Source organism: Neoarius graeffei, chromosome 1 (genome assembly GCF_027579695.1).
Source record: "Neoarius graeffei isolate fNeoGra1 chromosome 1, fNeoGra1.pri, whole genome shotgun sequence".
In the NCBI taxonomy this organism is placed as follows: domain Eukaryota; kingdom Metazoa; phylum Chordata; class Actinopteri; order Siluriformes; family Ariidae; genus Neoarius; species Neoarius graeffei.
In genome coordinates, this window is record NC_083569.1 from 58,316,346 (window position 1) to 58,341,108 (window position 24,763).

Genomic DNA, 24,763 nt, shown 5'->3' on the forward strand with positions numbered 1-24,763 from the left:
CGGCAGCCTGCATGCTCTCTGAACTGTCATGTCTTGGCCTCAAATTCCATTCAAGCATGTGGGGGCAAAGTTTCGGACATCAAAATATATGGAAAAATAAATCAATGAAATTAAAAATACAACTCTGACAACATTTCGCTGATTAATGCTTCGTGGTGGTGTTTATTTATTTATTCATTCATTTTTAAATAACAAACCTTCTTAATCACAAAATCTTACTGTGATTAAACTTGTTGACTAAGTCTTGCAAGTATGATTTAGACTTTATGTACAATACATTGCGAGTAAAAGTTTGAGCACCATGAGTAGCTATCCTGCTTTCAAAGAAGAATACTATGTACACAACATCTCTGGAAGTGTAAAGCTCTTGGGTATAACTGACACTATGGTACAGCAAAGTATGAGTTTCAGAAGACAATTTTGGGTCATACAAAGAAAAACGTGTGGCGTTCCTCTCTTGACAAGCGCGCTCTATCTACAGCTGGGAACAAGTGTAGACAACGGCTGGAGCCTGCAAAATCGGAAGCCTGTTCTCCACAGCGCTGAGCCCTGCTTCTCATCTCACTAATGACAGGGTCCCAGACAGCCAACTGTTTCCAAAGCAAAGATGAGTAAAGCACAAAGGGGTGCAAGGGGGGAGGCGAAAAGCCGCTTCTCCTCTTTCTAAAGAGCCTCAGCCTCCATTTTTGGCAGAATACCAGGATAGCCTTGTCCAGTGTGCAGAAATGTTAAGGACTCCTGGGCAAAAAAAGGCTAGTGCCAAATCCAAGTGGAGGTTGTGCACTTGTCTTAAGAACACTGACTCTGACGCTGTAAAACTAATCTTTTGCTGAAGAATATCCCTGTGTCCCACATTTGGTCAAGACTGAAGTCAGTATTGTAATGGCTGAAGAAGACTCGTTAAGTCTGGAGTCATGAACAATCAAAAATATGTACAAAAAAAGTGCATTGGTATCAAATTAACACAGAGAAAGAAATATTCATACCATGCCTCATTAAAGCCCTTGTTGGGTTTTTGTTTGTTTGTTTTTGTTTGGTTTTTTGGTCAGGAAAAAAAAAGTCGAAGATTCTTTAAATGCAACGTCAAATGGCAAAAACACAAATAGTATTAGAACATTTTCTATTATTCTGGCATGATCCTTCTACTTTATTATCATGTTATTTTAGCAGCAAATCTCGGCATGACAGCTGTCACTTGACATGTGGCTTTTCTAAACCGATCACCCTCCATTGAATGAATTTCCATGATCAGGCCTGCATTTATCGTTCACACAAGTAGACACAAGAACAAAGAGTTGTGTTCTTACCTAAAGCACAAACAGCAACTCTCTATCTCCAAGAACACTCCTCTACCCCAGAGCACTCCTCTACCTTACACAGCAACTGTCTAATTGAGCAAAGAGCCTCGAGCAGCTTGCACAGAGACAGAGGGAGGGAAGAGGGAGGCAGTCTGTGTGAGCGCAGGGGAGGGAATCAGAGATGTTGTCCCACTCCACAGAGTCCAGAGGGAGGAGTGTATGAAAGTACAGAGTCTCCTAAGAAAAGGAGAAATGCAGAAGCAAGCAGAATAGAGACACAAACACAGACAATGTAAGATCAAAGAGGAGAGAATAGTCAATGTTTTCAGGACTACAGGACACGGCAAAGCCTGCGCCATTAGTTAATTAAAGACTGAAGGAAGAGTCTTGGATCTTTCATTATAACTGAACAGGAACGCAAGGGGGAAAGTGTGCATGCATATTTTTAAAACAATCTTGACTAAGTTGAATGCTGTGAGAACAATTGTGAATTTGAACGTTGTCTGTACTGAATGAATTCCACTTAGACCATGTGAGACATTCGTTTTGTTGGAATCAAGGTAGACGTGACACTTTCTTTCTGAAATCACCAGCAGCAAACTATTCAATAGCACAAAAACAAAATGTTTGGGTGGAAATGAAGTCAGTTATGGTTCAACCAACAACTGTCAAGCCTAGACACATTGCTGACACCAGTTTCCTGTGCCATGTGACCTTTGACTTCAAAACCACTGCCAGTTAATAGCTCAACTAAACGTAATTAAGAAGAATAACATTCTGCTCTGTGTTTCGATTAATGAGGCAAGTGAAAAGCTAACATTCTCTATATACAGTAGCCATGCATATAAGTGCATAAAAAGTCACTTTTCTTAACGTACTTAAAGAAAATTCCAGAAGATTACAAAGTTGGTTCCAAATTGCTTGCTGAAAGGACCCCCCCGACTCAACCCAACCACACACACACACACATCCCCACGCCACCCCATACAATGTCCCAGTCCTCCCTACTTACAGGAAAGGAGTCTTTATGTACATACAACCTATTATCTGCATCTTTCACTCCCTGGAGCTTGCTGGCACAAGGCAGTGTTTTACAAAGTAAGTAGATCCAGATTCACCTCCCTCACACTGAAAAACAGACAAGGTCACAGTCTGTTTAATGGAGGCTGTTTTACTCACACTGAGAATAATCAGAATTGGTGAAGGTGGATATCAGTATAAATTGAAGCATTGAAAGTTTCATAAGGGACTTTTCCTAAATGAAAACTCAATCTGTTGATTGAGCCTGGTGGAGTGGTTAGCACTGTTGCCTCACAGCAAGAAGGTTCTGGGTTCGAGCCCCGTGGCCGGCGAGGGCCTTTCTGTGCGGAGTTTGCATGTTCTCCTCGTGTCCGCATGGGTTTCCTCCGGGTGCTCCGGTTTCCCCCACAGTCCAAAGACATGCAGGTTAGGTTAACTGGTGACTCTAAATTGAGCGTAGGTGTGAATGTGAGTGTGAATGGTTGTCTGTGTCTATGTGTCAGCCCTGTGATGACCTGGTGACTTGTCCAGGGTGTACCCCGCCTTTTGCCCGTAGTCAGCTGGGATAGGCTCCAGCTTGCCTGCGACCCTGTAGAACAGGACAAAGCGGCTAGAGATAATGAGATGAGATGAGATACACGCTTGGGGAAATATAGCCACATAACATGTGACTAAACGAAACCTTTCTTTTTCCTTTTGGATGACAAATCCATCCATCCATTATCTATACTGCTTATCCGTCAGGGTCACACGGGAAGCTGGAGCCAATCCTAGCTGACTTCGGTTGAGAGGCGGGATACACCCTGGGCAGGTCGTCAATCTATCACAGGGCTAACACAGAGACGAACAACATTCACACACACATTCACACATATGGGCAAGTGAGCATAAACAGTTGACCTGATCCTCATGTCTTTGGATTGTGGGAGGAAACACACACAGGCACTGCACCACCATGGATTAAAACATGACGCACATATCGAGTAAGGACTACTAATTTGTTCTAAACATTCTAATGCCCTTGAATTTGTACTTATAAAAGTATGTTCCCTCACTAGAAAAATAGTTACTAGAGCAAGATTTGCAAGCTTATTTTTATTCTCAGAAACTCCATACTCTTTTATTACTTCCATAAGATAAAAGTGTGTGACCTCGCAAAAGAACAGCAATTAGCTGTTCTTTTGTGTTTTAACTGTAGTTAATAAATACTATCAAAATACACAGAAACATATGATAGGTAACATATGAATGGTAATTCATGAATGGTCCATAATGAGTGGTAATTAGCAATTAACAATGACCCTTTTCTTAAAACCAGGGTATGTCAGCAGTCATGGTTTAAAAACAAAATGAAGTTTCTGCCACCAGGCCCCTGTTTGGGAGGAGAATTAAGCCATCGATCATGTTTCACTGACAGCACTGACTGAAACTGGATTATATAGTAGTAAAGAAGATTAGGGGAAGTAAAAAAAAAAGCCAAACAAGAGGCTGGAATCACTGAAAAGCTCTGTAGATACAATCCAAAGACATGTGGATCATAGAGGGGCTGACACACTGTCTGATGGATTACCTCAACTTCTGTGCAGACGTGGTCTCCCCTGCTAAGACTATATGGTGTTACCCTAATAACAAGCCATGGGCAACACAGGAAGTCAAAGTTGTCCTCAACAGGAAGAAGGCCGCCTTCAGGAGCAGGGACAGGGAGGCGATGAAAGCAGCACAGCAGGAGGTGAAACGCTTCGTGAGGGAAGCTAAGGACAGTTACAGGAGAAAGGTGGAGCAGAAGCTGAAGGAGAACAGCATGAGGGAGGTCTGGGAAGGTATGAAAACCATCACAGGCCACAACACAAAGACCAGAGTCATGGGGGGACAGTGGAGAGGGCGAACGAGCTGAATGACTTTTTCAACCGGTTCAACCAGTCCACACACCCCCACTCTCCCCCTCACTGCAGCCATCTCTCCTTCTTCCCTCAACACACCTCCCCCCAGTCATTACAGCAGCCCCCTCCTCCTCCTCCCCTACCTCAACACAGACTCCTCCATGCATCACTACAGACCAGGTCAGAGGTCAACTGAGGAAGCTTCATCCCAGGAAAGCAGTAGGCCCGGACAAGGTGTGTCCCCAACTACTGAAGACCTGCTCTGCTGAACTGGGTGAACCACTCCAACGTATCTTCAACCTCAGCCTACAGCTGGGGAGAGTGCCCACCCTCTGGAAGACATCATGCATTGTTCCAGTTCCTAAGAAGAACTGGCCAAGAGAGCTGAACGACTTCCGACCGGTGGCACTCACTTCACATCTGATGAAGACGTTGGAGCGGCTCTTCCTCAGCCTCCTCAGACCCCAGGTGCAACACGCCCAGGACTGTCTGCAGTTTGCGTACCGGACAGGTGTTGGTGTGGAAGACACCATCCTCTGCCTGCTACACAGAGCCCACTCGCATCTGGATAAGGGAAATGGCACAGTGAGGATCCTCTTTTTGGACTTCTCGAGTGCCTTCAATACCATCCAGCCCCTTATGCTTCAGGACAAACTGAACAGGATGCGAGTGGACCCCTGCCTGGTCACCTGGATCTCCAGCTACCTCACTGACAGGCCACAGTATGTCAGGCTGAAGGAGATCACGTCTGACACTGTGATTAGCAGCACCAGAGCACCCCAGGGCACGGTGCTGGCCCCTCTTCTCTTCACCCTGTACACCGCGGACTTCTGCTACAACTCGGAGCTGTGTCACATTCAGAAGTTCACCGATGACACAGCCATCATTGGGTGTATCAGTGATGACAGAGAGGAGGAGTATAGGAGCCTGGTGAGGGACTTTGCCGTTTGGTGCAATAGGAACCATCTGCAGCTCAACACCTCGAAGACCAAGGAGCTGGTCATTGACTTTGGGAGGTCCAGACCAAGGTCACAACCAGTTCTGATCGAGGGAGTCAAGGTGGAGGCTGTGGATTCCTACAAGTACCTTGGGCTGTGGCTGGACAGCAAGCTGGACTTGTAACACCAACCACCTGTACAGGAAGGTACTTCTTGAGGAGGCTGCAGTCCTTTAACATCTGCAGGAAACTCTTGTGGATGTTCTATCAGTCTGTGGTCACCAGTGTTCTGTTTTATACCGTGGTGTGCTGGGGAGGCAGCAGATCCAAGAAGGACATATACAGGCTGGACAAACTGATCAGGCGGGCCGGCTCTGTGGTCGGCATGAAGCTGGACTCTCTGGTGATGGTGGCAGAGAAGAGGACTATGGACAAACTACTGAACATCATGGATGATGCTGGTCACTCTCTGCACACCGTCATCAGCAACCAGAGGAGTCTGTTCAGTGAAAGAATGCTCTTTCCCAAGTGCAGGACTAACAGACTTAAAACTTTGTCCCTCACGCCATCAGACTGTACAACTCCTCTCTGGGGGGGAGGAGGGGTAACAGGAGGACAGAGGATGGGAAGGAGCAGTAACCTAGCCTGACAAAAAGCAATACTGGACAATGTGCAATATAAATGTGCAATATAATGTGCAATATCTCTCCTGCTGGACTTTTTCATATTTTATTTTTTATATTTATATATGCTAATACTTAATTTATCTAGAAGTTTTTTCTATTTTCTAATCTCTGTTTATCCTGTAATGATGCTGCTGGAATTTTAATTTCCCTGAGGGAACCCTCCCAAAGGGATCAATAAATTTCTATCTACAGTATCTATCTATCTATCTATCTATCTATCTATCTATCTATCTATCTATCTATCTATCTATCTATCTATCTATCTAGAGTTGGACAAGTTAATAATGGTTCAAAAACCAGTATAATCTTTCTGGATCCATTAAGAAATTACTGTACTTGCTACTAAAACTTTCTAATAGTAGAAGTTTATCATGATAGTTTGTATTAGCTGTTTATAATGCCAAATGAATAGTATTAAAAAAGAAAACACCTTATAATTAGAGCAGACCATTTTGGACATTGACTCAGTCAGTTCCCACAATCAAAGGAATGTTTGTTAAACTTTTCAGTTTGGTGGTATTGGTGGCAACTAACCATGATTTTTTTTTTTTTTGCTTTTTAGAGCTTAGTGTCTGGTTAGGGTGGCACGATGGTGTAGTGGTTAGCACTGTTGCTTCACAGCAAGAAGGTCCTGGGTTCAAGCCCAGCGGCCGGTGAGGGCATTTCTGTGTGGCGTTCTGTGTTCTCCCCCTGGGTTTCCTCCGGGTGCTCTGGTTTCCCCCACAGTCCAAAGACATGCAGGTTAGGTTAATTGGTGGCTCTAAATTGACTGTTGGTGTGAATGGTTGTTTGTCTATGTGTCAGCGCTGTGATGACCTGGCGACTTGTCCAGGGTGTACCCCGCCTTTCACCCATAGTCAGCTGGGATAGGCTCCAGCTTGCCTGCGACCCTGTAGGACAGGATAAGCAGCTACAGATAATGGATGGATGGTGTCTGGTTATATACCAAGTCTTTAATTTCTTGACTGAGTATTCACAAGCTGTTTATCTACTTCCTGCACTTAAGTATAACTGAAAATTAACACTTGTACTTACTCAGTAAAACATTCATCTCAACATTCCACTACTTGTTAGAAATCTCAAAGATCTTGTGACAGTTTCCCCAGATAATCAATGTCTTGTCCAGGGTGTACCCCGCCTTTCGCCCGTAGTCAGCTGGGATAGGCTCCAGCTTGCCTGCGACCCTGTAGAAGGATAAAGCGGCTAGAGATAATGAGATGAGATGAGATTTACATATACAAATATAAAAGAATAAGATATGGGGAAGAGAGGAAGGGGGGAAAGTGGGGTTAGGGTAAGTGTGTGTGGGGGGAGCAGGAAAGATATTGCACTTTATATTGCACATTATATTGCACATTATATTGCACATTGTCCAGTATTGTTTATTGTTAGGCTAGGCTACTGCTCCTTCCCATCCTCTGTCCTCCTGTTACCCCTCCTCCCCCCCACCCTTACAGAAAAACCACATGAACTTCACATGTGATTTCTCGCGTGAAATATGTGGAAAATGTGTTTTGCACATGGGAAACATGTTATTTGCACATGGGAAACATGTGGTTTTGGCCCAATTTTATGTGAATCACATGTGGGAATGTTTTCCACATGTGCTCTACATGGTAACACATGTTACAAAATCTGATACCATGTATTCCACATGTGGTAACATGTGATCACATGTGAAATACATGGGAAATTCATGTTTTTTCTGTAAGGGCAGGGAGGAGTTGTACAGTCTGATAGCATGAGGGACAAAGGAGTTTTTGAGTCTGTTTGTCCTGCACTTGGGAAGGAGCATTCTGTCACTGAACAGGCTCCTCTGGTTGCTGATGTCGGTGTGCAGAGGGTGACTGGCATCGTCCATGATGTTCAATAGTTTGTCCATAATTTGTGGAAAAAGTAAAAGTAGTCCACTTTTAGTGACATTCTATTTTGGCTCGGGTGAATTAAATTTGTTTCAGTATGTATTAAAATTATACTGTCTTAATTCAGTTACAAGAAAGCACAATATTTCAGAAGAAATAAAGGACTACTACGAAACCAAAATGACTGATTAAATTAATCAACACTGACCTCTACTGTTTAAATCCAGCCACTGGGGGTGCATAAGTGTACTCCTGGTGCTGGTCCCAAGCCCGGATAAATGGAGAGGGTTGCGTCAGAAAGGGCATCCGGCGTATAACTGTGCCAAATCTAACATGCGGATTGAAAAGAGAAATACCAAGGGGGTTGAATGTTGAGGATGGAGCTGCCAGGCACACGAAAACGAGGAAGGCCAAAGAGGAGATACATGGATGTGGTGAGAGAGGACATGAAAGTGGCAGGTGTGGTAGAGAAGGATGCTGAAGGCAGGGAGCAATGGAGACGAAAGATCCACTGTGGCGACCCCTAATCGGGAGCAGCCAGAAGAAGAAGACCTCTACTGTTTAAACATGTGGCCCAGAAAATTACTAACTGCTTTATCCTGGTCAGGGTGGTGGTGAACCCAGAGCCTGTCCCAGTATCACTGGTTGTATACACTGTAGACAGGATGAAAGTCTATCGCAGGGCATCACACTCAAACAACAGGTGCAATTTATAGTCACCTGTTCACTTATCTCCATATTTTTAGAGAGAGGATCCCAGAGGAAAAACCACACATACAGTGTCTTGCAAAAATGGATTTTTGGGGGGTTAGTACCATTTGATTTACACAACATGTCTACCACTTTAAAGGTGAAAATTGTTGTTTTATTGTGACACAAACAAAAAATAAAGATAAAAAAACAAAACAGAAATCTGGAGTGTGCCTAAGTACCCCCCCAGTCAATACTTTGTAGAGCCACCTTTTGCTGCAATTACAGCTGCAAGTCTCTTGGGGTATGTCTCTATTAGCTTAGCACATCTAGCCACTGGGATTTTTGCCCATTCCTCAAGGCAAAACTGCTCCAACAGTTCCTCAATTTAGATGGGTTGCATTGGTGTACAGCAATCTTCAAGTTATGCCACAGATTCTCAATTGGATTGAGGTCTGGGCTTTGATTAGGCCATTCCAAGACATTTAAATGTTTCCCTTTAAACCACTCCAGTGTAGCTTTAGCAGCATGTTTAGGGTCATTGTCCTGCTGGAACATGAACCTTCATCCCAGTCTCAAACCTCTGGCTGACTCAAACTGGTTTTCCTCCAGAATTGCCCTGTATTTAGTGCCATCCATCTTTCCTTCAGTCCTGACCAGCTTTCCTGTCCCTGCAGATGAAAAACATCCCTACAGCATGATACTGCCACCACCATGCTTCACGGTAGGAATGGTGTTCTCAGGGTGTTGGGTTTGCACCACACATGGCGTTTCCCATGATGTCCAAAAAGATCAATTTTAATCTCATCTGACCAGAGAATCTTCTTCCATGTGTTTGGGGAGTCTGCCACATGCTGTTGGGCAAACTCCAAACATGTTTTCTTTTTTTTTTTCTTCAAGTAATGGCTTTTTTTCTGGCCACTCTTCCATAAAGCCCCACTCGGTGGAGTGTACAGCTTGAAGTCATCCTATGGACAGATACTCCCATCTCCGCTGTGGATCTTTGCTGCTCCTTCAGTGTTATCTTTGGTGTCTTTGTTGCATCTCTGATTAATGCCCTCCTTGCCCAGTCTGTGAGTTTTGGTGGGCGGCCTTCTCTCTTCAGGTTTGTAGTGGTGACATATTCTGTCCATTTTGCTATAATGGATTTAATGGTGTGCCGTGGGATATTCAAAGTTTGGGATTTTTTTTTTTTAATAACCCAACCCTCATCTATACTTCTCCACAACTTTATCTCTGACATGTCTGGAGTGCTTCTTGGTTTTCATGTTGCTTGCTTAGTAGTGTAGCAGAGTCAGGGTCCTTCCAGAACAGGTTGATTTATACAGATATCATGTGACACTTTGATTGCACACAGGTGGAACTCATCTCATTATCTCTAGCTGCTTTATCCTGTTCTACAGGGTCGCAGGCAAGCTGGAGCCTATCCCAGCTGACTACGGGCGAAAGGCGGGGTACACCCTGGACAAGTCGCCAGGTCATCACAGGGCTGACACATAAACACAGACAACCATTCACACTCACACCTACGGTCAATTTAGAGTCACCAGTTAACCCAACCTGCATGTCTTTGGACTGTGGGGGAAACCGGAGCACCCGGAGGAAACCCACGTGGACACGGGGAGAACATGCAAACTCCGCACAGAAAGGCCCTCGCCGGCCACGGGGCTCGAACCCGGACCTTCTTGCTGTGAGGCGACAGCGCCAACCATTACACCACCGTGCCGTCCCCAGGTGAACTTAATCAACTAATTATGTGACTTATGAAGTGAATTGTTTGGACCAGCTCTTATTTAGGGGTTTCATATGAAAGGGGGTGAATACCTATGCACATTCCAGATTTCTGATTTTTCATCTTAATTATTGTTCGTGTCACAATAAAAAAACAAAAAACAATTTGCACCTTTAAAGTTGTAGGCATGTTGTGTAAATCAAATGGTGCTAACCCCCAAAAATCCATTTTAATTCCAGCTTGTAATGCGACAAAACAGGACAAACACCAAGGGGGATGAATACTTTTGCAAGACAGTGTACAAAAAGTTCACAAACTGACAGCATAAAATCCAAGACACTGGAACTTAATCCTTGAAATCTTGACAAATAAATAAACAACCACATACAATACGATATGAAAACATATTACTTGATAAGAGCACATTTTCCACAAGCAAATGTTGAGTATCTGTACTTCTTATAAACAATGATCAGATAGAAAATCTTGTAAAAATGTTCAGCACGTTGTTAATCCACAAAAGGAAAGTGATCATCCCTCAAACCAAAACAAGTCTTGTTGCTTTGCTCTGCTGCCAGAAACAGCATGGACACAATGAATGTCAAATGGACTGTAACATTCCAAGCATTTTCAGTGTGAGCGGTAATTACTTTCTCTCTGTGTTTGGCTGTGTGGTGTGCATTTTGTGAATCTTTCCCACTCTCAATTAGTAAATGAGTTTCAGCTTTCCTACTTTTACTCCATCTTGTGAGGTACAGACCAGGAATCTCCTCTTTATCTGTTTTAAGGTTTTTAACATGGAGTTTTTATGTTGGTTGTATTTGATTATAACCCTGAATGTTGTTAGAGGCTTGAATTTTGAAGAGAATCTTCCTGAAGATTTCGAAAACAAGGATCTTAGCAAGGCCATTTTGGAGATGCTTCACATCAATAAGCTGTCGGTCCCTCAACAAGCGAAGCCACATCCGTATATGAAGCAAATTTACCATCGACTGAGCACACAGGAGTCGAGGCAGAGAAGCGATTCAGATGGGACTTTGGTGCAGAGTTTCCGTAGTGTACGAGGTAAGAAATTTTCTGTTTCTTCAGCACAGGAAACTTTACTAACATTGATTGATTTTATCATCTGTGAATAATGACATTTTAAAAGCCATGGCATTAATACTTATTGATGTGTCTACAAACTAGGCCCACAATATAGTAAACCTGGATGGATCTGGTTCAACATGTCATACTTACGGCCCTCGATGACTGTCGCTGAGCTGATCTTACTGAGAAAAACCCTACACCCTGAACCGCTCACAGTAACAGTGGCTGTACACAGTCTCTCATTTGGAACAGGGAACTTGAGCATAAGTGGCCCCCTCACGGAGCACCTGCTCACCCTGGACCAGCTTCCTCCGTCAGGCTATGATGTGTTCAATGTGACAGCATCTCTACCTCGTCGCATCCATGGACCACACATTTTGGGCTTCCAGCTGCGCTTCAGGGATGAAAGTGGCAGCCTGGTGCTCCATGAGGCCCTAACGCAGAGCTTGTACTGCCTGAATACAAGCTCCCTCAGTCAGCCTCTGCTGGTGACCTACAAGGTGAAACCAACAGAGCGACAGAACTTGGAGCGCAAGCAGAGGCAGTACTGCAGAGAAAGCACTCATCAGATAAAACAGCATTTACAACTGAGACAGCAAAGAAGCACAAATGACACAGCCTGCAAACTTTATGAATATCTCGTTGACATAGATAAGACTGAACTGGGTCAATGGATACTGCAGCCAACAACATTTAACATCAGCTTCTGCAGGTAGCTGAAATTATTATTATTATTATTATTATTATTATTATTATTATTATTATTATTATTATTATTAAATCAACAATTTATGTAAGTATTCTGTTACATTATGCTATACACCAATCAGCCATAACATTATGACCACTGAGAGGTGATGTGAATTACATTGATTATCTCATTACAGTGCCACCTGTCAAGGGGTGGGATACATCAGGCAGCAAAAGAACAGTCAGGTCTTGAAGTTAATGTGTTGGAAACAAGAAAAATGGGAAAGTGTAAGGATCTGAGTGACTTTGATGAGGGCCAAATTGTGATGGCGAGATGACTGGGTCTGAGCATCTCCAAAATGGCACATCCTGTGGGGTGTTCCCGGTATGCAGTGGTTAGTACCAACCAAAAGTGGTCCAAGGAAGGACAACCAGTGAACTGGCAACAGGGTCATGGGTGTCAAAGACTCATTGATTCGTATGGGGCACGAAGGCTAGCCCATATGGTCCAATCCCACAGAAGAGCTACTGTAACACAAACTGGTGAAAATGTTAATGCTGACACCTTTCTGTTTTAGCCAGCATTAACTTTGTCAGCAGTTTGTGCTACAGAAGCTCTTCTGTGGGATTGGACCATATGGGTTAGCCTTCATGCCCAATGAGAATCACTGAGCCTTCGACACCCAGGAACCTGTCGCCGGTTCACCGGTTGTCCTTCCTTGGACCACTTTTGGCAGGTACTAACCACTGCATACCGGGAACACCCCACAGGATGTGCCATTTCGGAGATGCTCAGACCCAGTCACCTTGCCATCACAATTTGGCCCTTGTCAAAGTCACTCAGATCCTTATGTTTGCCCATTTTTCCTGCTTCCAACACATCAACTTCAAGAACTGACTGTTCTCTTGCTGCCTGATATATCCCACCCCTTGACAGGTGCTACCGTAATGAGATAATCAATGTAATTTACTTCACCTCTCAGTGGTTTTTAATGTCATGGCTGACAGATGTATATCTATTTCATAGAGGTTTGTGCATGAAGGAAGAGGCAAATCATTCTCCGGCTGATCTGAAACCAAAGGATAAGCACTTGGAAAATGACAAAAGGTATCTGTACTTAAAACAATTAGTCACCTACACTTTAGTTATATTTAAAATAGAATTTTAAAACAGAATCTGTTTATAACTTTGTGCTTCATTCCAGTCCGCACTGCACCTCGCAGGAGACGTCTCCTCTCACAGTGATGTATCGGAGTGCCACCAATGACATCATCATAAAGCAGTTAAGAGATATCAGGGCACAGAGATGTGTTTGCTCACCCAATAGTAGATCAAGTATTAATGGATGAAATGATATTGACTCAAATGCAAAGTAGTGTGTTGGCACAGAGTGTGTGGATTATAATCCCATTCCCCAACACAGCCATAAAAGTTTGACACTGCAAAAATATAACCCGTAATATCTTATCTCATCTCATCTCATTATCTCTAGCCGCTTTATCCTGTTCTACAGGGTCGCAGGCAAGCTGGAGCCTATCCCAGCTGACTACAGGCGAAAGGCGGGGTACACCCTGGACAAGTCGCCAGGCGTAATATAATTAAGCAATAATTATAAGTTACCTGAAGTTGATTCACTTATTAATAATAAGAATTGATAAAAAGCTCATGAGGTACTTGGATAATATAGTGGCTCTTAATACCAATTATGATCACCCAGTGCATGGTGCATGTTTACATGATTTCACGTTGCAACGTGATAATTTGGTTACCAGATGCTGAGCTCCATCAAGCTATTAACTGGAGACTGAACACTTTTTGTAACACTTTATATGAATGGTTCAAACTTAGTGCCTTTAGTATCTGTGCATAAATGTTACATAAATATCTTATAAAGGAATAATGGAGGCATGTCAAAACTGATCAAAAATAGATGGCATTAAATTAATTATGTGACTTGGAAGAGAGAAAAGAGAACCACCCTGAATTATCATTCAGCACATTCATGACACTTTAAGTTGTAAAGACATACACAAAGTGTATACAAACATGTCGAAGATACAATACAAAGATATATAAAGGCACAATCTGCTTTTTAACAATATTATAAATGCTATATTGATTAACACCTGATTTTGAGAGTAGGAAAATCAAAATCCACTTGTATTAGAATGACACTGAATAGTAGATTTAAATGAAAATAAACCACCCACACTTAAGCTGAACAGCATTCAATTTCATCTTTCTATAAGACTTATTTCGGTTGGGCATCACCCAAACTGATGATCACATCATCAGCTTTTCTTTGGCTAGTCAGACACAAGGTACGCCACCACTTTTGCCAGAGCAACTGGGGGTTAGGCACCTTGCTCAAGGGCACTTCAGCCAGTCCAGGGAATCAAACCAGCGACCTTTTGGTCCCAAAGCTACTTCTCTAACCATTAGGCCATGGCTTCCCAACTTAGATAAGACTATAAGACTTAGATACAGTAAATACAGCTCCCAGTGGTTTACACTTTCATGAATGTGCTGTTAAAGACAAAGCAATGTTACACTATTCATAAAGCTGTTATGTCATCTCAAAGGTTTTAAAGCTTACATAAATTCTCTAGTAGTACTTTATAAAATATTTATGCAATGCTGATGAATTTGTTTAAAAGGTAGCCTGCATGCATGAGCATTTACTTTCGATCACAAGAGGAAAGGAATTTCAAATTTTTTTTTCAAGGGCTTTGTTCATTTTATAATGTATAATGATGTATAATACTTATTGCTTGTATATGTTTATTCTGTGCATTATAAACCGAAGTACAGTTCAGTTTCATTAATTACAATATAATGTTTAAGTGGTAAGCCTGTAAAAAAAGTATCAGGAATTAACATCAAATACTGAATATATACGTAAGGACCTAGCTACAGTGACATTCCTGTAATTTAACTATTTTACACTGATTAAGTGAACAATTGTTCTCTTGGTACTTGTCATACACCATGACAAGATAAATATTGCTTCCTACTCTGGACACCCTCCTGTAATAAACAGAGGAACAAATGTTTGTACACTTAACTGTTTGGGGGTTTGTAATCAGCAGTTTCAACAACTGGTGAGAACAATTTACACTGCAAAAGAGCCTAAAGATGCTGCAGAAATGAAAATGTCCAGAATATAATCTGATACAAGAAAATAGTTAGATGTTTCAGTGGTTCAGCAATTATTTTGCTTTGTAGTTTCTGATCTAATTTGTTATCCTTTCCTTTCAGACTGTAATAACCAGTATAACCCTCATTAAAATGAAATTGAAATTGAGCTCCACCAGAGGAGCTTTTACCGTACATCTCCAGTAATAAATGTTCTTCAGTGGGATTTCACCTGTTTTCATTCATATTTTTTTTGTTACATAATAGTGTGATATTTAATAGCAGGAAGGCTGCACCATGGACAGTTTGCATTCAACAAAAATGATTACAGCTAAAAATCTGACTTTAACCAAAGTTCACAGCTACACATGAGACTTGAGGATTTCTATTCTACTGAACATTAACAGCAGCACAATAATAGCTACATAAAGGTTGCTTTTACTTTATTTGAATAGATTTTTAAATGTAATGCAACCTATAATGCTATTTTGATCATCAAGAGGAAAGGTTAACTCATCTCATTCATCTCATTGTCTCTAGCCGCTTTATCCTGTTCTACAGGGTCGCAGGCAAGCTGGAGCCTATCCCAGCTGACTACGGGCGAAAGGCGGGGTACACCCTGGACAAGTCGCCAGGTCATCACAGGGCTGACACATAGACACAGACAACCATTCACACTCACATTCACACCTACGCTCAATTTAGAGTCACCAGTTAACCTAACCTGCATATCTTTGGACTGTGGGGGAAACCGGAGCACCCCGAGGAAACCCACGCGGACATGGAGAGAACATGCAAACTCCGCACAGAAAGGCCCTCGCCGGCCACGGGGCTCGAACCCAGGACCTTCTTGCTGTGAGGCGACAGTGCTAACCACTACACCACAGTACCGCCCGAAAGGTTAACTATTTAAATTAATCTACTGACAACAAAATCTTTGGATGGTTTTGGGTTGAAAACATGACAATGGTAAGTAAAAGAGTGCACTGACTCACTAAAAAGACATGGAATATTCATCACTACAGTTTTCATGGCGGGCGGCACGGTGGTGTAGTGGTTAGCGCTGTCGCCTCACAGCAAGAAGGTCCTGGGTTCGAGCCCCGGGGCCGGCGAGGGCCTTTCTGTGTGGAGTTTGCATGTTCTCCCCGTGTCTGCGTGGGTTTCCTCCGGGTGCTCCGGTTTCCCCCACAGTCCAAAGACATGCAGGTTAGGTTAACTGGTGACTCTAAATTGACCGTAGGTGTGAATGTGAGTGTGAATGGTTGTCTGTGTCTATGTGTCAGCCCTGTGATGACCTGGCGACTTGTCCAGGGTGTACCCCGCCTTTCGCCCGTAGTCAGTTGGGATAGGCTCCAGCTTGCCTGCGACCCTGTAGAAGGATAAAGCGGCTAGAGATAATGAGATGAGATGAGATGAGTTTTCATGGCTTGGACCAGTGGTTAGCACTGTCACTTCACAGCAAGAAGGTTCTGGATTTCAGCCCAGCAGCTGACAGGGGCCTCTCTGTGTCAAGTTTGCATGTTCTCCCTGTGTGTTTCTGGGTGCTCTGGTTTCTCCCCACAGTTTCAAAGACATGTGGTTAGGTCAACTGGCTGCATTACATGTTCAACTTTGTTAGGTGCCTTGCTCATGGGCACTTCAGCCACTCCTGCTGGTTCAGGGAATTGAACCAGTGACCCTTTGGTCCCAAAGCTGCTTCGTTAACCTTTAGTCCATGGCTTCCCCATCTTCTCCTTCTTCTTTCGGCTATCCCCGTTAGGGGTCTTCACAGCGGATAATGTCCCTCCATCTCCTCCTATCCTCCGTATCTTTTTCTGTAGCACCAACTGTCCTCATGTCCTCCTTCACCACATCCATAAATCTCATCTTTGGTCTTCCTCTTTTCTTTCTACCTGGCAACCTCATCTCCACCATTCTTTTCCCAATATACCCTGGATCTCTCCTCTGTACATGCCCAAACCATCTCAATCTCTCACCCTCTCTCACTTTGTCTCCAAGCCATCCAACATGCCTTGTCCCTCTAATATTTTCATTTCTAATCCTGTCCAACTTTGTCACTCCCAATGAGAATCTCAGCATCTTCAACTCTGCTACTGCCAGTTCAGCCTCCTGTCTGTTTGTCAGTGCCACTGTCTCCAAACCATACAACATAGCTGCTCTTACTATTGTCTTGTATACTTTCCCTTTCACTCTTGCTGGCAACCTTCTGTCACAAATCATTTCTGACCACGGAGAAGGCCATGGCTTTCCCATGGCTACTCTAAAATGCCCATAGGTGTGAATGGTTGAGAGGAGAAAACGTCTATAATTATCTAGTAGAAAGCAACGGGAAACCACTACTGTAATGTTTCCTTGAAACTGATGGAAGTCAGAGCTGCTGTAGTGACATGCCAGAGAGAGATAGAGACAGAGAGAGAGAGAGAACCAGTAGCTTGCTGTCTCCCCCTGCAGGAGGGTTTCTGTTTTCCACATCCCCCTAAATGCCCTGCAATATATCCCTCTGCACAATTGAGTGATTGACACTGTGGGTAGGTAGACTGTTCTGTTTTCAGATTATCCATACAATCCTGTGATCACAACCAAAGATATCCATCCATTCATCCATCCATCCATCCATCATCTGTAGCCACTTATCCTGTTCTACAGGGTCACAGGCAAGCTGGAGCCTATCCCAGCTGACTATGGGCAAGAGGCAGGGTACACCCTGGACAAGTCGCCAGGTCATCACAGGGCTGACACATAGAGACAAACATCCATTCACACTCACACCGACGGTCAATTTAGAGTCACCAGTTAACCTAACCTGCATGTCTTTGGACTGTGGGGGAAACCGGAGCACCCAGAGGAAACCCACACAGACACGGGGAGAACATGCAAACTCCACACAGAAAGGCCCTTGTCGGCCACTGGGCTTGAACCCAGAACCTTCTTGCTGTGAGGCGACAGTGCTAACCACTACAGTACATAGACTTAGACTTTTAGACTCAGACAACCTTTATTGTCATTCAGTATGTAACAAGTGTACACCGAACGAAATTTTTGTTGCAATTTGGCTCAGCACAGAAATAAATATTATATATATTTATTTCTATAGCAGAAATATTATAAAGTGTAATAGTATAAAGTGACCTGTGGAATTTGGAATGTTCAAGTTATAAATAGAAGTTTAGAGTTTGGGTTTGGAGTTCAGCAGTCTGGTGACCTGGGGGGAAAAGCTGTTACAGAACCTGGTGGTCCTGCACTGAATGCTCTGGAACCTCTTTCCAGAGGCCAGAGGGGAGAACAGTCTATAGTGAGTGTATGAGGGGTCACTGATGATGTTTCTGGCTTGAGACATGCAGCACCTTGGTGCAATGTCCTGAATGGAGGGAAGAGAAGTCCTAATGATTTTCTCTGCTGTCCTCACCAATTATATATTAAGTCAAGTCAAGTTTATTTGTACAGCGCTTTTAACAATAAATATGGTTGCAAAGCAGCTTTACAGAATTTTAATGGCTTTAAACATGAGCTAATTTTATCCCTAATCTATCCCCAATGAACAAGCCTGTGGCGACGGTGGCAAGGAAAAACTCCCTCAGACGACATGAGGAAGAAACCTTGAGAGGAACCAGACTCAAAAGGGAACCCATCCTCATCTGGGCAACAACAGACAACATGATTATAACATTAACAGTTTTAACACGAAGTCAGTTTTGTTGATGTTATAACTCTTCATTGATGGAAACTTGAGTGCAAAACTGTTCATGACAACCGCAGTCCTAAAGTTAGCAAGTCAACTGTCGTCCTCAGCCATAAAAGCGTTACTGTAAGTGTCCAGAGCGTCTTTAAGTGTGACTTTCAACTGTCCGTATGGGGCCGTCCTCCACAGGAGCGATGCGATGAGACTTCGACTAGACATAGAGCATCAGGATGGATCAGGCAGTTCTGAGGAGCAGAAGAGGTCAGCATCTCGATCCCAGGATTGGCTTGTAACTCAGAGGGACAGCTTTTGGGGGGGACATGAAGTTAGTTTTGTTGATGTTGTAACTCTTCATTGATGGAAACTTGAGTGCAAAACTGTTCATGACAACTGCAGTCCTAAAGTTAGCAAGCCAACTGTCATCCTCAGCCATAAAAGCATTACTGTAAGTGTCCAGAGCGTCCTCCAGGTGTGACTTTCAACTGTCTACATGGGGCCGTCCTCCACAGGAGCGATGTGATGAGACTGCGACCAGACACAGGGCACCAGGATGGATAGATATGTTTAGTAATATATAATTTGATCATTTGTAATAAGTAGCATGCTAGCATGGCAGAAAACTTTTAAACTGTATTGCTGTATTCAGTCATGACTTGATGGGTTATAATTGCATTTTAAAGGCTACTGGGGGGCGGCACGGTGGTGTAGTGGTTAGCACTGTCGCCTCACAGCAAGAAGGTCCGGGTTCGAGCCCCGTGGCTGGCGAGGGCCTTTCTGTGCGGAGTTTGCATGTTCTCCCCGTGTCCGCGTGGGTTTCCTCCGGGTGCTCCGGTTTCCCCCACAGTCCAAAGACATGCAGGTTAGGTTAACTGGTGACTCTAAATTGACCATAGGTGTGAGTGTGAATGGTTGTCTGTGTCTATGTGTCAGCCCTGTGATGACCTGGCGACTTGTCCAGGGTGTACCCCGCCTTTCGCCCATAGTCAGCTGGGATAGGCTCCAGCTTGCCTGCGACCCTGTAGAACAGGATAAAGCGGCTACAGATAATGAGATGAGATGAGGACACTGGGCCTGTGTTTTTAATACCCTGTATACGTTTATTCCTTATTTTAAAATAACCCTATATATATGTTATTTACTAGCTGTGAGGTCCGTATCATGAAATACCGTGACCAAGGTCTTGAAAGTACTGAGCGAGGCCCTCTGGGCTGAGGTCAGTATTTAAGGCCGAGGTCACGGTATTTCACCATACGGACCGACCTCATCTCATCTCATTATCTCTAGCCGCTTTATCCTTCTACAGGGTCGCAGGCAAGCTGGAGCCTATCCCAGCTGACTACGGGCGAAAGGCGGGGTACACCCTGGACAAGTCGCCAGGTCATCACAGGGCTGACACATAGACACAGACAACCATTCACACTCACATTCACACCTACGGTCAATTTAGAGTCACCAGTTAACCTAACCTGCATGTCTTTGGACTGTGGGGGAAACCGGAGCACCCGGAGGAAACCCACGCGGACACGGGGAGAACATGCAAACTCCGCACAGAAAGGCCCTCGCCGGCCCCGGGGCTCGAACCCAGGACCTTCTTGCTGTGAGGCGACAGCGCTAACCACTACACCACCGTGCCGCCCCGGACCGACCTTAAGCTGGTAAATAATATATTTTTTTCTTTACCAAATTCTAACAGAAAATGAGAGTGCCCGAAGGGAAAACCGAGCCGAGGCGAGCCACCATTTTGAATCCTCATTCACAGCTGTAATGCAAATGGCTTCCTCCTCAGTATACAAGTGCACTTCCAGGGCAGGGAAAAAAACTACATTTTGCCACCTATGTAGTCCCCTATTTATACAAAATTGAGTCATTCAGGATTCAACCATGTTGTTGCTCTGCATTAGCAAGTTAGAGGTTTTTAGCTTTCTCCTGAAATGTTTTCTTTAATTTTGTCTTCCTCGGGTTAGTAAAACTCGCTTTCGCTGCGAACACTGTCGTTATCGCTATCCATGCTGTAAAATTAATGTTATTTTGAATCCTCATTCGGGCGGCACAGTGGTGTAATGGTTAGCGCTGTCGCCTCACAGCAAGAAGGTCTGGGTTTGAGCCCCGTGGCCGGTGAGGGCCTTTCTGTGTGGAGTTTGCATGTTCTCCCCGTGTCCGCATGGGTTTCCTCCAGGTGCTCTGGTTTCCCCCACAGTCCAAAGACATGCAGGTTAGGTTAACTGGTGACTCTAAATTGACCGTAGGTGTGAATGGTTGTCTGTGTCTATGTGTCAGCCCTGTGATGACCTGGCGACTTGTCCAGGGTGTACCCCGCCTTTCGCCCGTAGTCAGCTGGGATAGGCTCCAGCTTGCCTGTGACCCTGTAGAACAGGATAAAGCAGCTAGAGATAATGAGATGAGATGAGATGAGATGAGATGAGATGAGATGAGATGAGATGAGATGAGATGAATCCTCATTCATGGCTGTAATGCAAATGGCTTCCTCCTCAGTATATAAGTGCACTTCTATAGCAGGAAAAAAACTACATTTTGCTGCCTATGTAGTCCCCTATTTATACAAAATAGAGTCATTCGGGATTCAGCCTTGTTTTTGCTCGATGTTAGCAAGTTACAGGTTTTTAGCTTTCTCCTGAAATGTTTTCTTTTATTTCTTCTTCCTCAGGGTAGTAAAACTTGCTTTTGCTGTGAACACTGTTGTTATCGCTATCCATGCTGTAAAATTAATGCTTTTCTCTTGAGAAATGCTGGCAAAAATGTATAAGATTTTTGATAATCTTTTAAATAAATCTTATTAAAAAAAAGATAAACGTTGACAAAAAATGCTACTCTGTTTGTTGTTGTTGTGAACGAGTAAGTCGCAAGAGGTCCAGGATACAGACCCTCTTCTGCTCCTCGGAACTGCCTGATCCATCCTGGTGCCCTGTGTCTGGTTGGAGTCTCATCACATCGCTCCTGTGGAGGATGGCCCCATACGGACAGTTGAAAATCACACCTGGAGGACGCTCTGGATTCTTACAGTAATGCTTTTATGGCTGAAGACTACAGTTGACTTGCTAACTTTAGGACTGCAGTTGTCATGAACAGTTTTGCACTCAAGTTTCCATCAACGAAACTGACTTTATGTTAAAACTGTTAATGTTATAGTCATGTTGTCTGTTGTTGCCCAAATGAGGATGGGTTCCCTTTTGAGTCTGGTTCCTGTCGAGGTTTCTTCCTCATGTCGTCTGAGGGAGTTTTTCCTTGCCACTGTTGCCACAGGCTTGTTCGTTGGGGTAGGGGGGGTTGTTATTTTAAGAATTTTGACTTTTCCATGTTTTACCCCCCTAGAAATTATTGAGATGGTCCATCTATGTGGGAAAATGTCAAATTTTATTAAATTGAACCTTGCTAGCCCCCCTGTACATACCCTTTGAAAGTTTCCATTCTTACAATATGACAAAATACATTATAGTGTGGCGGCACGGTGGTGTAGTGGTTAGCGCTGTCGCCTCACAGCAAGAAGGTCCGGGTTCGAGCCCCGTGGCCGGCGAGGGCCTTTCTGTGTGCAGTTTGCATGTTCTCCCTGTGTCCGCGTGGGTTTCCTCCGGGTGCTCCGGTTTCCCCCACAGTCCAAAGACATGCAGGTTAGGTTAACTGGTGACTCTAAATTGATCGTAGGTGTGAATGTGAGTGTGAATGGTTGTCTGTGTCTATGTGTCAGCCCTGTGATGATCTGGCGACTTGTCCAGGGTGTACCCCGCCTTTCGCCCGTAGTCAGCTGGGATGGCCTCCAGCTTGCCTGCGACCCTGTAGAACAGGATAAAGCGGCTAGAGATAATGAGATAAGAGACATTATAGTGCTGTTTGATATTAGAATGCTGCTTTTTTTGACGTGTTTTAAAGTTATCGATGAATGCGAACCTCTTCCAGTATGCCACTAAGTACGACTACAACATTTTCAGTGCAGATGATCATTATTTTAAGGTAATAAGCTTCGTGGTAAGTAACCTTACATTCAAGTAAATTAAACATATGGTAATTCTGCTCTTTTTCAGCAAGTTTTAAAGTTATTGATGAATGTCACACTCTTCAGTAATACCTTAAATATGAACTATTTTTAAGCACAGAGGATCATTACTTAAGGTTACTAATTTAGTTTTAAGAACCAGTATGCACAAATGATTCATATCTGAATTATATCTCCCAATGTATTAAATAGTCATTATTTGTATTCTTGCAGGTAAATAATGGCTTCTGTTGCAACACGGTCAAAAGCTAAGAAGATACTAGGTGTAGTCGAGTACATAGAGCAGGCTGAGTTCCCTTCTGGGATTCTTCCAACAGGGAAGGACATCATTCAGAATATGCTCTATCTGCTGTGGCCGAAGCGTGCTGGTCAAGCACAGAGATCCAGGGATGCTGCTGCTCAGTTGCTGGCAGAACTTGTTCAAGAGCACTGGTTATTTTGTAACTTATACACCATCCACACCAGACATATAAAGAAGCATAGGTATCTTGAAACTTTATGGAGAATTTGTTACTCTAATTCAAACCCGTAAACAGAGACAAAATGAGGGTTTCTAACAACTCTTTTTGTGAGAAATAAATGTTATTACTGTGATTTTTGATGTTATATTTAAGAGTTATTTCCGTTAAGGAATGCTTATATTAGTGAAAAAGGCAGTTTTTGACTGTTTGGAGGGGTTATTAACTTCAGAGGGTATGTACAGGGGGGTTAGCATTTTTCAGTTGGCCAAATATCGGTATTTCCATACTTAAATAGATCATCTCCATATTTTGGAGGGGGTAGAAAAATTTTTTTGGTCTAAACCCCCCCAATTGGGGATAGATTAGGGATAAAATTAGCTCATGTTTTAAGTCAGGGCTTTTCAAAGTGTGGGGCGCACCTCCCCTAGGGGGCACCAGAGTTCTTCAGGCAGGGTGTAACGTGAGGAAAAATAAACCAGAATAAGTTACTATTGCGGACATTTAGCGAACTCTAACCTTTGCCAGAGACAAAATGGATCGATTTTTGGTACCTAAAGCTACAGTGAGTGAGGAGACAGAGTCTGGGCCAAGCAAAAAAAGAAGGAAGTATGACCACGATTATTTAAAGTTTGGATTTTCATGGACTGGATCTGAAGATGCTCCACTGCCACAGTGTGGTGTCTGCCAAGAGGTGCTAGCTAATGATGCTATGAGATGTTTAAAATGTGTAAAACAAGATGTTTAAAAAAAAGCACAGACGTTTAAAATGTGTAAAAAAAAAAAAAAGATGTTTTAAAAAGCACAGATGTTTAAAATGTGTAAAAAAAAGAGGTTTAAAAAAAGCAGATGTTTAAAATGTGTAAAAAAAGCACAGATGTTTAAAATGTGTACAAAATAGGTTTTAAAAAAGCACAGATGTTTAAAATGTGTAAAAAAGAGGTTTTTAAAAAGCACAGATGTTTAAAATGTGTAAAACACGATGTTTTAAAAAAGCAGATGTTTAAAATGTGTAAAACAAGATGTTTTTTTAAAAAGCAGATGTTTAAAATGTGTAAAAAATGTTTTAAAAAAGCACAGATGTTTAAAATGTGTAAAAAAAGATGTTTTAAAAAAGCACAGATGTTTAAAATGTGTACACAAAAGGTTTTAAAAAAGCACAGATGTTTAAAATGTGTAAAACAAGATGTTTTAAAAAAGCAGATGTTTAAAATGTGTAAAAAAAATTTTTAAAAAGCACAGATGTTTAAAATGTGTACAAAAGAGGTTTTAAAAAAGCACAGATGTTTAAAATGTGTAAAACAAGATGTTTTAAAAAAGTAGATGTTTAAAATGTGTAAAAAAAAAGGATGTTTTAAAAAGCACAGCTGTTTAAAATGTGTAAAACAAGATGTTTTAAAAAAGCAGATGTTTAAAATGTGTAAAAAAGTTTTAAAAGAGCACAGATGTTTAAAATGTGTAAAAAAAGATGTTTTTAAAAAAGCACAGATGTTTAAAATGTGTAAAAAAGATGTTTTAAAAAGCACAGATGTTTAAAATGTGTAAAAAAGATGTTTTAAAAAGCACAGATGTTTAAAATGTGTAAAACAAGATGTTT

The 24,763-nt window shown here is 42.8% G+C and overlaps 2 protein-coding genes across 3 annotated transcripts in view; one reads left to right on the forward strand and one right to left on the reverse strand.

Moving 5' to 3' along the window:
• Positions 1-1,379, reverse strand: part of frem1a (Fras1 related extracellular matrix 1a) — a 55,452-nt gene extending 54,073 nt beyond the window's left edge. For both annotated transcript variants that reach the window (XM_060935430.1, XM_060935439.1), the window contains exon 1: positions 1,308-1,379. The gene's annotated coding sequence lies outside the window, so the exon portion shown is untranslated. The remainder of the gene's footprint in view (positions 1-1,307) is intronic.
• A 9,523-nt stretch (positions 1,380-10,902) lies between these two features.
• LOC132885081 (bone morphogenetic protein 2) lies at positions 10,903-13,234 on the forward strand. Its single transcript, XM_060919370.1, has 4 exons — positions 10,903-11,170; positions 11,294-11,906; positions 12,912-12,992; positions 13,090-13,234. Exons 1-4 carry the CDS (start codon positions 10,903-10,905, stop codon positions 13,232-13,234), a joined length of 1,107 nt encoding a protein of 368 aa, XP_060775353.1.
• The last annotated feature ends 11,529 nt before the right edge of the window (positions 13,235-24,763 follow it).

What these genes read in the sequence shown, in the direction of transcription:
- LOC132885081 (XM_060919370.1), top strand. Translation starts at nt 10,903, where the DNA reads ATGGAGTTTTTATGTTGGTTGTATTTGATTATAACCCTGAATGTTGTT. An exon ending in TTTAACATCAGCTTCTGCAG is followed by an intron (nt 11,907 to 12,911) that starts GTAGCTGAAATT and finishes TCTATTTCATAG; the next exon opens with AGGTTTGTGCATGAAGGAAG. An exon ending in CACTTGGAAAATGACAAAAG is followed by an intron (nt 12,993 to 13,089) that starts GTATCTGTACTT and finishes GCTTCATTCCAG; the next exon opens with TCCGCACTGCACCTCGCAGG.